Below are 13602 nucleotides of genomic sequence, written 5' to 3'. Positions count from 1 at the left end.
CTCTCTGCCACTTGTCAGCTGTGTGACTTTGGTCAAGTCACTTAACTTCTCTGGGCCTCAGTTCCCTCATCTGTAAAATGGGGATTGAGATTGTGAGCCCCACGTGGGACAGGGGCTGTGTCCAACCCGATCTGCTTGTATCCACCCCAGCGCTTAGTATAGTGCCTGGCACATAGTTAAATGCTTAACAAATAATTATTATTAGACGTAACAGGTTAGATGGAGCACGGCCCAGCTGAGGCCAGGGAATGGGGGAAAGAAAGGATCGGGGACATTTTCCAGCCAGAAATCGCTCCATTTTATTGTCTGCCAGGGGGAGAACACACAGGTGCTTGCAACAAGCAGGTGATTTTGGTTCAGTATTTCCCTTCCACCTCTTCTTCCCACGTGAAGCAGGAGTGCTGAGGTCACCGACAGTGGGTCTTCCGGAGACGTGTAAATAAGGCCATCTTCTCACTGAAGCCATGTTGAGGCTCCTGCAGGCACAGGGTAAGGAGGGAGGGAAAAAAAGAAATGGATAAGCTGGGGAGGGGCGCCCTCTGCTGTGTACAGCACCAGAAACAGCAGAACCACCCCCCTCTCCTTCACTGCTGGCCACCTCATCTCTGGCCTCACGTCTCACCTACACTATGAGGTCCACACTCCGCGTACCCTACCAACTTGCATTTCCAACCTCACCTTCCAACTCTACACCAACTCTTCTGCCACCAAACACCCACTCACCCCTGTACCCACAGCCTGGATCTCTCCCTGGCCCCAATCGGCCAGGCTGCAGTTCTCCCCACACTCCTAAATTCCCAACGCTTCCTGGAAGTCTTACTTGATGAATTCACCACACTCCAGCTTCATCAGGCAACATCCACCCACAGCAATTATTTATAAAATTATTAGCTATTTCATCCTGACACATCTGCACTACCACCTCTTATCATTTTGTATGTCCCCCTGCTCCCTCTATTTGTAAATAATCTCCACCTGTTCCCTGAGGGCAGTGAACTTGGGAACCGCTACTGCTGTACTTAATGGAGTGCTTATTTCAGGGGCTTGTCACCAACTTTATGGATTATCTTTTTCTTTGATCCCCCCTTCCTCCTCATGTCCCTATTTTGGGCAAGCTGTTGCTTCTTGAGGGTGGACAGAGGAACCAGAGAAAAGTGGAACACAAACTAGTCTCCTTGTGAACCATTCTGAGGGGAATAAAAAAGCTTTCTGGAGGAAGAAGTTCAATCTTTGGCTCAAACGGTGCTCTTGGAAAATCTGTCCCTTTCAATTTCCTCAGCACCTCTCTTCCAAAACCCTGCTAAAAGGTTTTCAAGTCTTCTCTGCATTCTTCCTTGCTGCTTCTCCACTTTCTTCAATATTTACATTATAAGCAGGTTACCCTTTTTTCTCACCATCCAACCCCCCCACCCCCCAACCACCTGCATTTCTTAGTTTAGCATAGGTATCACCCTGCTTTCTTGTTCAAAGTTCCAACTTTTCAGAGCCATGGTTTATGAGAATTGACAGAGGATGTTAGAAGGGTCTGAATCACAGAAGAGGAGATAAAATGTACAAATAGAGAAATTAAAGAACGGCTATCATCACTCCTGGAATAAACCAGCAATCAAATGTATCTGGCAGATAACAAGGGGCCAGGGAATTTTAAACATGGTTTTATAAAGTGTTAACCAAAATAGAAAAATCTCATTTGCTCCCTAAAAGAATGGTGGGCCTTTAATAAAAAAAGGGCTACTCCATTCAAACATATAGGATCTATCTCTAAAATCACCCTTTCAGAAGGCTGGAAAAAAAATTACAGTGCAATGCCTAAGAGCTACCATTATTTTGATAGCCGCCTCTCTAACTGGGGATCTGTGAGACTAAACTCCGACGTTATCGAAGCTTCACTTTCAACCTGGGATGACCAAAGTGCTATTCCATGTGAAACTATTACTACTGAAATATCCCAATCAATGACTCAGGTGATAGAAAAGAGAATGCTCAGCTAAAATCTGCAGAGATCTGCAGAGCCTGCCAGTGGTAAGACAGAGATGGTGAAGCAGCAAGCTGGCAGCGGCAAGGAACAATATGGCCTAATGGACAGAGCACAGGCCTGAGAGTTAAAAGGATCTGGACTCTAATCCCAGCTCCACCACCTGTCTGCTGTGTGACATGGGGCAAATCACTTAACTTCTCTGGGCCACACTTCCCTCATCTGTTAAATGGGGATTAAGATTGTGAGTCCTATGTAAGAGAGGGACTGTGTCCACTCTGATTAGCTTGTATCTACACCAGAGCTTAGCACATTGTCTGGCACACAGTAAGTGCTTATAAAGGTGGTCCCCGGGCCACATAAAGCCTTTAAGATGCTTTGGTAGCTTGCTAGCTTTAGATCCTCCTGGCCTGTAGATCTTACTACTACTCAAAGTTTTCTTTTGGGGAGCCTCACTGATTCCACTCCAAAGACAGACTTCTCCTCCAAGACCAGGCTTTTAAAAGCCACACTGAGTTACACAGCTCAGTCAAAGCCCAAGCAGCCCACCTTGGTCCATTCTGCCGGCCAGGATTGGGGCCCAGCCCATCAGCCTGGCCATGGCTACTTGGTTCCCAGGTAGGTGGTGGTCTTCCCGGTCTTCTTCAGTGTCTCCAGGAGTGTTTCCACACTATGCTCCGAGTCAACAGACACCTTCTTGTTGGGCAAGTCGATATCGAACTGGACCCCTGCAGTTTTGGGAGGAGAAGAAGTGATGATGGTTGAGGGTTAGGGTTTCCACATCAGCAGGTCCCAATCTTCCTCCCGATCCCCAGATGCCACCCAAAGTGAGCAAGGAAGAACCTCCCACCCCCACCCTGTACTTCTCCTGGCTCCTCCTCAGGAATCCAAATGTCTCCCTTACTTCCTCATTCACTCCCAACAGGTCCTGCAGGCTTAGTGTTGGTTATTACTTTACTGGACCTGGCTGCCAACAAAAAGTCGATGCTGCTGGGGAGGGAGAGAGCCTCATACCCGAGCCTCACAACCTCACACCTGGTCACACCCGACCAGACTGGGATTAATCATTTAAATACAACGGTTTTGAGGGAAGAGCTGGAAAGGTTCTCCAGCCCAAGGGAAGAAGCAATAGGTTCCTCCGGAGAGAAATTAACACCACACAGTCCAGTTGTAGACAAACTGGAATTTCCATTAAAAACTACAACAAAGTTGAGCACGATTCAAACTTTTAACATCCTCCAACACCCTTTCCTGCTGATCTCTTGCCCCCTAATGAACTGGACACTTACTTTATTGAAGAAATTGATACCTCTAGTTATGAGCTCCTTAAGATCTCCTGTGTTCCCTCCTCCTCAAGTCTTCCATCTTTCCCAGCCATATCAAGAGGAGATTAATCAGTCAATGGGATTCATTGAGTGTTTACTGTGTGCAAAGCACCACACTATACTCTTGGGAGAGTACAATCCAACAGAGTTGGTAGACACGTTCCCTCCCCACAGCAATCTTGCAGTTTACAGATCTCGTCTCCTCTCAAAATCTACCCCAGCAACTCTGACCCCTTTATCAAAACACTTGCCCCATCCCTTCTCCACTCCCTGACCACCATCTTCAACTGTTCTGTTACTGATGGCTTCTTCCAAACATGCTCAGGTATCCCCTATCCTAAAAAATCCTCCCTTGACTCCAGTTATCGCCCCATCTCCTTCCTACTATTTCTCTCCAAACTCCTTGAAGCATTGTCTACACTCACAACTTCCACCTCCTCTCCTCCAATTCTTTCCTCTACCTTCTCTGATCTGGCTTTTAACCCCTTCAGCCTATGGAAACTCCCCCCTCTAAGATCACCAGTGACCTTCTTCTTGACAAATTCACTCCATCTTAATCCCCTTTAACCGCTCAGCTTGATCTCATCCATTTCACCACTCACCCCCTTGCCCACATCCTCCCTCTGGCCTGAATCTACCTCCCCCATCATATACGACAGCTCACCACTCTGCCCCCTTTCAAGCTCCTTGTGGGCAGGGAATGTGTCTGTTGTATTCGTATACTCTCCCAAGCACTTAGTGTAGTGCTCTGCATACAGTGTGCTCAGTAAATATGACTGACTTGAAAGTCTTATTAAAATCACATCTCCAAGGGGGCTTCCCCAACTAAATCCTCACTTCCCTTGCTCCCTATCAACCAGTGGTATTTATTGAGCACTTACTGTGTGCAGAGTCCTGGACTAAGTGCTTGGGAGAGTAAAAGAGAGTTGTTAGACACAATCCCTGCCCTCGAGGAGCTTACAATCTTGACTCACTTTGCCGACTGCATGGGGCCAGCCCCAAAACAGAAGAGGCCGTGGCCCTGATCCAGCTTGCCTCAGCTAAGTGAGGCCTGACTCTGGGTCTGCTGTAGCATTTCAATCGGTATCCTTTAAATCCATGATATTCATCCCCACCATAGCACTTATGTAGATAACAGTATTTTAATTCTGTCTACCCCCTAGACTGTAAAGCTCCTTGTGGACAGGGAACATGTCTACCAACTCTGCTGCATTACAATCTTCCAGGTGCTTAGAACAGCACTCCGCACACAGTAAATACAACTGATTGAACAATCCAATTGGTAGACATGATCCCTGCCCTCAAGGGGCTATCAGTCTAGTGGGGAAAGCCTTCCACACTGCTTCAAAGGTACAGGTCCTTAGTCAAGGCGATCCCACAGCCTCATTTGGTAATCTACTCAGGTGACCAAAAAAAACCTCTTTGCATGATAGACTTCCTTATTTCTTACCAAAATCCCTCATGTTACAGCTATCAATCTCTAGATTGTGAGCTTATTGTGGGCAAGGAAAGTGTCTACCAACTCTGTTGTATTGTCCTCCCCCAAGCAGTTAGTATAATGCTCTGCACATAGTAAGCACTCAAATACCACTGATGATGAAGATGATCAAGCTGGTCTTCTCACTTGATCCCCAAGGGAAATGGAAACTGCTTTAGCTCCTTTTAAAAAGCAGCATAAGGGGCCGGGCTTGGGCAGAGATTAACAAATGGTCCAAGACCAGAGTCGGGTACCTCTTCAATGATGATACTTTTTGAGCATTTCCTGTGAGCAGAACACTGTAATAAGCACTTTCCCTTTCCTCAGAGAGAAGATCTTCTAAGCTCTTGCAGTTTCATGTGGGACTTCAGTTTTAGGAACCAGCTGGCCCCGGGCAATTCTTCTCCTCCTCTCCATTCTTCCCACACCAAGGAAGATGGCTCATTTCCACTCCATAGCTAGTGGTTAGTCTTCTAGGAATGTGTCTAATTGTTCTATTGGACTCTCCCAATTGCTTAGTACAGTGCTCTGAACACAGTAAGTGCCCATAAATACATTTGAATGAATTAATTGAATGACTCCAGCAGTTTCTTCCAGGCACACCTAGGAAACAACCCCACAGCTGCCTCTTTCCACATAATGGTATTCTGTTGGCTTTTGGGGGGGGGGGGAGGTTAAAGTTGCAGCTTTGAAGTGGAAAGCCACCCACAGAAAGCCTGAATCTCTGCCAGTCAGGGCCAAAGCCTGGGGAATACAGCAACTGCCCCCCGGGCCTGGAGCAACAAACTCTAGAATATATGACTCAGAGCTGGAAGGGCCCTCCAAGCTACCTCAGTCATAAGATCGGTGGTGATGGAAAAATATGCTCTAATGTAGCTAAAATGACTGTTCATTCATTCAATAGTATTCATTGAGCGCTTACTATGTGCAGAGCACTGTACTAAGCGCTTGGAATGAACAAGTCGGCAACAGATAGAGACGGTCCCTGCCGTTTGACGGGCTTACGGTCTAATCGGGGGAGACGGACAGACAAGAACAATGGCAATACATAGAGTCAAGGGGAAGAACATCTCGTAAAAACAACGGCAACTAAATAGAATCAAGGCGATGTACAATTCATTAACAAAAATAAATAGGGTAAAGAAAATATATACAGTTGAGCAGACGAGTACAGTGCTGAGGGGACGGGAAGGGAGAGGGGGAGGAGCAGAAGGAAATGGGGGGAAAAGAGGGTTAAGCTGCAGAGAGGTGAAGGGGGGGTGGTAGAGGGAGTAGAGGGAGAAGGGGAGCTCAGTCTGGGAAGGCCTCTTGGAGGAGGTGAGTTTTAAGTAGGGTTTTGAAGAGGGGAAGAGAATTAGTTTGGTGGAGGTGAGGAGGGAGGGCGTTCCGGGACCGCGGGAGGACGTGGCCCAAGGGTCGACGGCGGGATAGGCGAGACCGAGGGACGGTGAGGAGGTGGGCGGCAGAGGAGCGTGCGGGGTGGGCAGCAGAAAGAAAGGAGGAGAGGTAGGAAGGGGCAAGGTGACGTAGAGACTTGAAGCCTAGAGTGAGGAGTTTTTGTTTGGAGCGGAGGTTGATAGCCAACCACTGGAGGTGTTTAAGAAGGGGAGTGACATGCCCAGATCGTTTCTGCAGGAAGATGAGCCGGGCAGCGGAGTGAAGAATAGACTGGAGTGGGGCAAGAGAGGAGGAAGGGAGATCAGAGAGAAGGCTGACATAGTAGTCTAGCCAGGATATAACGAGAGCCCGTAGCAGTAAGGTAGCCATTTGGGTGGAGAGGAAAGGGCGGATCTTGGTGATATTGTAAAGGTGAAACCGGCAGGTCTCGGTAACAGATAGGATGTGTGGGGTGAACGAGAGAGACGAGTCAAGGGTGACACCGAGATCGCGGGCCCGAGAGACGGGAAGGATGGTCGTGCCGTCCACGGTGATAGGGAAGTCTGGGAGAGGACCGGGTTTGGGAGGGAAGATGAGGAGCTCAGTCTTGCTCATGTTGAGTTTTAGGTGGTGAGCCGACATCCAGGTGGAGACTGTTGTGCTCATGTACTTTTCAGCTTGCTCTAGACTTCATTTCTAATTTGCCGCTATCATTTCTTCCTATTCTCTAATCCTTGTAAATTGCTGTTCCTTTATGTTTTCTTGTCTTCCCATTTAAATTGTTAGCTCCCTTGAGGACAGGAATGGGGCCTATTTCTTCTGCATATTTCCTGAGCATCCAGGACAGTGATCTGCACCTCTATCATCACTCCCACTCATTATCAGCATCCACTGCAAGTGCCGGTATTGATGATGATAATAATAATCATAGGTAAGCGCTTACTATGTGCCAAGCACTTTGCTAAGCACTGGAATCAACACAACACAATTAGATCAGACACAGCCTCCATCTTACATATGGATCACAGGCTATGGGGAAGACAGAACAGTCACTGAATCCCCATTTTACAGGTGAGGAAACTGAGGCACAGAGGTTAAGTGACTTTCTTGCCCAAGATTACATGACAGACAAGTGGTAAAGATGGGGATTAGAACCCAGGTATCCTGGCTCCCAGCCCTGTGCTATTTCCACTAGGCTGGGGTGCTTCTCTAAGAAACTAAGTCTCTAAGTTTGGCAGGCTCAGGCGAGCTGGTAGTTTGTGGCAATGAGGCAGTGAGCGGGGCAATGGAAGCTGCTTTCTTTCCAGACTGAGACCAGAAGACTTTGGTTCCAAGGTCTTATACTGCCTTGGACTCAATCCAGGAATGAAAGTCAGTTTCATGTTTTTAATGCTTTCCCTGTTCCCCACCAGCCTAGAACCATGAAATGCCAGGTTTTCCCGACCAACAGCCAGGATGGTCAGTTACAGCTTATTTTTTGTGCTGTTTGGCCACATCATCAGACTGTACAGTTAACACACTTGTGATTCTTTGTTCTAACCAGGAACCAGAATGGCAGTATGGTTGTGCGGGTACGTCCACTGGCTTGGCCATCTACTCGGAAAACTTCCAACTTAATTTTATTTGTATCCTGGAGGTTGACATGGCATTACTTTTCTCTTTCCTTTTTTAAAATGGTATTTGTCACTTCCTATATGACAGGCACCATACTAAGAGATAGGGTAGATACAAGTTAATCGGGTTGGACACTGTCCCATGTGAAGCTCACAGTTTAATCCCCATTTTACAGCTGAGGTCACTGAGGCAAAGAGAAGTTAAGTTGACTTGCCGAAGCTCACAAAGCAGACAGTGGCAGAGCCAGGATTAGAACCCAGCTCACTGAAATTAAGTGAGAGCCCTATGTCAGAAGGGTGTAAGAAAGGGGGAGCGATCCAATGACCCAAAGACAGACCGTTAGTGCCCAGGAGATTCTATCAGGGTCTGTTCCAATGTGTGTCCAAGCTCACCCTGCAAGAGCAGTCCCAGACAGGCTTCCCAGCTCCACTCACCTCCAAGCTTATTGAGGACCCGAGTGACCGCGTTAGAGCAGCCTTCGCACGTCATGTCCACAGAGAATTCATGCTTCTGAAACCAAAAAGAGAGAGATTTTAGATGCTCCATTCTATAGAGAGTGAATGGAAGGGAGGGAACAAGACACATCTGACTCCAGCCCTGGGAAGTAGGAAATTCCCTTTTGCTGGTGGGATTGGAAGAATGGGATATCTTGGGCTCATCCTCTGAGAGATCAGTCCTTCAGGAAAACTGTAAAGAGCCTCCAAGAGAGTAGCATTTTGGGATGTTCAAGAAAGATTAATTAATCAATGGTATTTATTGAACATTACATGTGCTAAGCACTTAGGAGAGTAAAATACAACAGAAGTGGTAGAAATGTTCCCTGCCCATAGCAGGGGCCTGGGAGTCAGAAGATCTGGGCTCTGCCACATTCTGTTTTGTGACCTTGGGAAAGTCATTTCACTTCTCTGTGCCTCAATTACCTCATCTGTAAAATGGGGATTCAATACCTGTTCTCTCTCCTATTTAGATTGTGAGTCCCATGTGGGACAGGGATGATGCCCGACCTGATTACCCTGTATCTATCCCAGTGCTTTGAACAGTGCTTGATGCATAGTAAGTGCTTAATAAATACCATAAAACCAAACAAAAGAAACAAAGGGGAGAAGTCCCAAGTTTGACTATTTATTTTATTCTATGGCACTGCTCTAAGCAATGGGATAGATACAAAGTAATCAATTTGGACACAGTCCATGTCCCCATTGGGGCTCACAGTCTTAATCTTTTACATATGAGGTAACTGAGGCCCAGAGAAGTGAAGTGACTTGCCTAAGGTCACATGCCTTGCCTTTGATAAGACTCTATCATCCCAGCCAAAGAATGGTCTTGAGCATTTCCAGTAAGAGATTCTACAATTTCCCTCAGCATTGCCTTCCAAAGTCTCACAGCCCCTTCCATGTCAAGAAATTCTCCCAAATCTCTTTTGCTGCAGTTTTACATCCCTTCCCTCCAGGTTTCTCACCTAAGCAGTTGAGTACTTATTCCCCTTCTCCCAGTGGCATATATGTGCCTAACTTTTAATTCTGTTGTTTCCTCCTATTGGTAATAAATTTTTAGTGGCTGTCTCCCCAGCTACATTTTAAGCTCCTTGAGGGGAGGGATCATGTCTACCAACTCTACTGCACTCTCCAAATTGCACAGTGTAGTGGTTTGCACAGAGTTAGTGCTCAATAAATGGTACAGACTAATAGAATGACTCAAAATGCTCAGGTTTGGCATTTGCTAACCCAGGTGAGGTTCTGATCTAAGCAAGCCAGTAATTAAGTTGTAACGGTATAGCTGGGTTCTAATCTCAGCTCTGCCACTTGTCTACTGTGTGATCTTGAGCAAATCACTTAACTTCTTTGTGCCTCAATTCATCTGGACAAAGCCCGGGCCTACCTACTACAGGGGGCCCACAACAGAAAAACTCTTCTGTAGGTTCTCTCAGGAGTGGTAGGCCTCTCTCTTCCCCCTTTATTTGTGCGAGCCAAACAATTTGCTGAGGGCCTGGTGGTGGGCAGTGGCTGGACCTTTGTTCTGCCTGCTCTGAAAAACCATACCCTCCTCTCTAGGAGAATGCAAACAGTGAGGTGAACTCTCCCCTTCTTTTGGAAGCCAGGGACAAGAGCTTTGTGTGCATTTCTGCTTTCTGCATTGGTAGAAGCTGAAAGTGTGCACAGATCTCCCCTGTGGAGGCCTCTAAGATTCCAGGAATGATTGCAAACTGGCTAGGGCAGGAGGTTATTGCTGCCATCCCTCTAACTTTATTAGGCAAAGTCCTATTTACATTAAATACAAGACACTGCTGTCAGGAAACCACAGGGGTCAGGAAAGACCATTACTCTCCTCCCCTTCAAGACAATTACTCTCTTCCAAGGGGCCTTCCCTGACTAAACCCTCTCTTCCTTTTCTTCAGCTCCCTTCCTTGCTCCCTTTACTCATCCCCCTTCCCAGCTCCACAGCACTTGTGTACATACCTGTCATTTATTTATATTAATGTCCACCTCCCCCCTAGACTGTAAGCTGTGGGCAGGGTGTGTGTCCTGTTTATTGTTATACTGTACTCTCCCAACCGCTCAGTACAGTGCTCTGCACACAGTAAGCGCTCAGTAAATACGATTGACTGAAAACATTTCTGGGCTCCCCCTTGACCAGCTTCTCTGACTACCGTGGCTCCTGTGACTCCCACACGTGAGACAAAGTGTTGCTGGAGAACAGGGACAAGGTAGGGCAATGTCTTTTGTTCAGAGGCTCAGCCATTGCGGAAGAGGATATTTCTCTTCTTCCTTAACACCAGGGAGGCGGGACCTGAAATACTCTCCTAATCCCTTGCTAAAGAGTTTGGTTCCTTTGTTTGAGAAGCACTAAATAGCCTCAGGAAAGATACCAAAAAAATGATATTTCACTGATCACCACAGCACTCCCCGATTCATTCATTCAATGGTATTTATTGAGCGCTTTGTGTGTGCAGAGCACTATACTGAGCAGTTGGGATATCCCCTGCTCTCACAACAGTCCACAATCACGGGTTAGATCCAAGTGGTGCAGAGGTAGGGGATACCCTCAGATTTAATCTACACCAGGTGCAAACCTTTCCCGGCCAGAGCAGGGGCTCTAAGGCAGGACTCAAAGGCCCCAACCTAAGCTCGTTGTGGGCAGGGGCTGTCCTGTCCTATTATATTTTGTACTCTCCCAAGCGCTCAGTACAGTGCTCTGCACACAGTAAGCGTTCAATACCATCGACCGACGGGGCAGGGACCGTGCCTACCAACTCTGTTGCCGAATTGTCCATTCCAAGCGCTTAGTACGGTGCCCTGCACCTAGTAAGTGCTCAATAAATACTACTGAATGAACTCTATTAGAGTGTAGTCTCCCAAGTGCTCAGTACAGTGCTCTGCACATATTAAGCGCTCAAGAGATACCATTAAGCGGTCAATGGGTCAAGAGGAACCCTGTGGTGTCCAAGTAGTGGGGCAGTGGGGGCCCTCACATACGACTGCCTGGTAGTAATAATGCGAAGGGGGTTGCAGCGCTCAGTAGAGTACTCTGCACACAGTCGGCGCTCAATAAATAAGATTGAATGGTGGTAGTAATGAATAGGCGGCTGGAGGAGCGCTCTGCACACAATCAGGCTCCATAAATACGACTGCATGATAAAGAGAAGGCGGTTGGGGCGCTTAGTAGAGCGCTCTGCACACAATCAGCGCTGGAGAAATACGATTGAATGGTGGTAATAATGAGGCGGTCGGAGCGCTTAATAGAGCGCTCTGCACACAATCAGGCTCCGTAAATACGATGGGGAGAAGGCGGTCGGAGCGCTTAGTAGAGTGCTCTGCACACAATGAGGCTCCATAAGTAGGATTGCATGATTATGAGAAGGCGGTCGGAGCGCTTAGGAGAGCGCTCTGCCCCCGGTAAAAACAGGAAGGAATGAAGGAGGCCCTGGCAGCGGGTGGAGGAGGAGGAGGAGGAGGTCGGGGGTGAGGGGGCCTGCAGGATCCTCGGCGCCCCCCCGAAGCCGCTGCTATGTACTGAGCGCCTAGTCCGGGCGGGCTGTACGGAACGCCTACAGTCCGGCCGGGCGGCCACCTCGTCCTGGGGGAGGAGGGGGGCTCCCTCGGCTCCCCCATCCCCACCCCCGGGGGCATCCCGCGATGGGGGGCCTAGCGCTTAGACCAGGGCGGGGCACCTGGCACTTTACAAATGGCATCGTTCTTCTTCTTACCGGCATGGCGGCGGCGGGAGGGGAGAAGGAGGAGGAGGAAGAAGGGGAGGAGGAGGAGGAGGAGGAGGAGGAGGAGGTGGAGGAGGAGGTGGTGCTGGTGGTGGTGGTCTGTCCTCGGAGGGTCGGGACCGTCTGTGTCCGTCCGCTCCTGGGCCGGCGGGGAAAGGGGCGCCCCGAGCCCACAGCGCTTCCGGGCCTCCGCGCCCCGGCCGCAACCCTCCGCAACGCCCTCTGCCCCCGCGAAGAGCACCGCCCCCGGGAGGGGGGAGGGAGGAGGGAGGAGGGAGGAGGGAGGAGGGGGGCGGGGGGCGGGCAGCAGACGGAGGAGGCCCGAAAGGCAAGAGGCAGGGAGGGAGAAAGGGAGGGGAGGGGCGAGGAGGGGAGGGGCGAGGAGAGGAAGGGAGGAGGGAGAAAAGAAGGGTGAAGGGGCGAGGAAAGAAAGGGAGGAGGGAGAAGGGAGAAAAGAGAGGAGGGAGGGGGAGGAGGGGGGAGAAAAGAGAGGAGGGAGGGGGAGGAGGGGGGAGAAAAGGGAGGGGAGAGGGAGAAAGGAAGGGGGGGAAGAGGGGGAGAAAGGAAGGGAGGAGGGAGGGGGGAGGAAGGAAGGGAGGAGGAAGGAAGGGAGGAGGGAGGGGGGAGGAAGGAAAGGAGGAGGGAGGGGGGAGGAAGGAAGGGAGGAGGGAGGGGGGAGGAAGGAAGGGAGGAGGGAGGGGGGAGGAAGGAAGGGAGGAGGGAGGGGGAGGAAGGAAGGGAGGAGGGAGGGGGGAGGAAGGAAGGGGGAGGGAGAGAGGAGGGAGAAGGGGGGAGAAATGGAAGGGAGGAGGGAAGGAGAAAGGGCAGAAAAAAGGAAGAGAGGAGGGAGAAAAGGGAGGGAGGGGGAAAGGAAGTGAGGAGGGAGAAGGGGGGGTTAAAAGGGACGGAGGAGAGAGAAAAAGAGGGCAGAAAAAACGGAGAGAGGAGACAGAAAAGGGAGAGAGGAGGGGAGGAAGAGGAGAGGAGGGGAGGAGGAGGAGAGGGGAAGGGGGGAGGAGGAGGAGAGGGGAAGGGGGAAGGGAGGAGGAAGAGAGGGGAAGGGGGAAGGAAAGGAAGGGAGGAGGAGAGGGGAAGAAAAGGAAGGGAGGAGGAGAGGGGAAGGAAAGGAAGGGAGGAGGAGGAGAGGGGAAGGAAAGGAAGGGAGGAGGAGAGGGGAAGGAAAGGAAGGGAGGAGGAGGAGAGGGGAAGGGGGAAGGAAAGGAAGGGAGGAGGAAGAGAGGGGAAGGGGGAAGGAAAGGAAGGGAGGAGGAGGAGGAGCCATGAGGATCCTCCCTAGTAGAATTAGTGCTGCTTCTTCACCGGGCCGCCAGAGGGCGCGCGGGACCAACCCTCCCGCCGCCCTCCCCGCGGCTCCCGCCGCCCTCCCCGCGGCTCCCGCCGCCCTCCCCGCGGCTCCCGCCAATAGTCCCGGCCAGGGCCTTGGCTCCACGTGTCTACGTGGGCGACGGACACCAGCCCCAACCCAAGCCCCAACCCCACGGGCACAGCCAACACGCCCTCCGCCCATCGGGCCCACAGCTGCCCCAGAAAATGCCGCTCGCAACACATGGGTCCATTCCTCCAAATCCTCCTTTGGCTCCCCACTTCTCACTCTAAGCAG

The 13602-nt window shown here is 50.1% G+C and overlaps 1 protein-coding gene across 1 annotated transcript; it reads right to left on the bottom strand.

Moving 5' to 3' along the window:
- Positions 1–274: 274 nt before the first annotated feature.
- ATOX1 (antioxidant 1 copper chaperone) lies at positions 275–12227 on the bottom strand. The gene is made up of 4 exons (XM_029049693.2): positions 11973–12227; positions 8203–8278; positions 2525–2703; positions 275–476 (listed from the first exon to the last, which is right to left on the bottom strand). Exons 1-3 carry the CDS (start codon positions 11976–11978, stop codon positions 2579–2581), a joined length of 207 nt encoding a protein of 68 aa, XP_028905526.1. The 5' UTR covers positions 11979–12227; the 3' UTR covers positions 275–476; positions 2525–2578.
- Positions 12228–13602: the final 1375 nt, after the last annotated feature.

This window comes from Ornithorhynchus anatinus, chromosome X1 (genome assembly GCF_004115215.2).
Source record: "Ornithorhynchus anatinus isolate Pmale09 chromosome X1, mOrnAna1.pri.v4, whole genome shotgun sequence".
Lineage (NCBI taxonomy): Eukaryota > Metazoa > Chordata > Mammalia > Monotremata > Ornithorhynchidae > Ornithorhynchus > Ornithorhynchus anatinus.
Note: the sequence above shows the minus strand (reverse complement) of the source record. Positions and strands in the feature narration are given on the sequence as shown.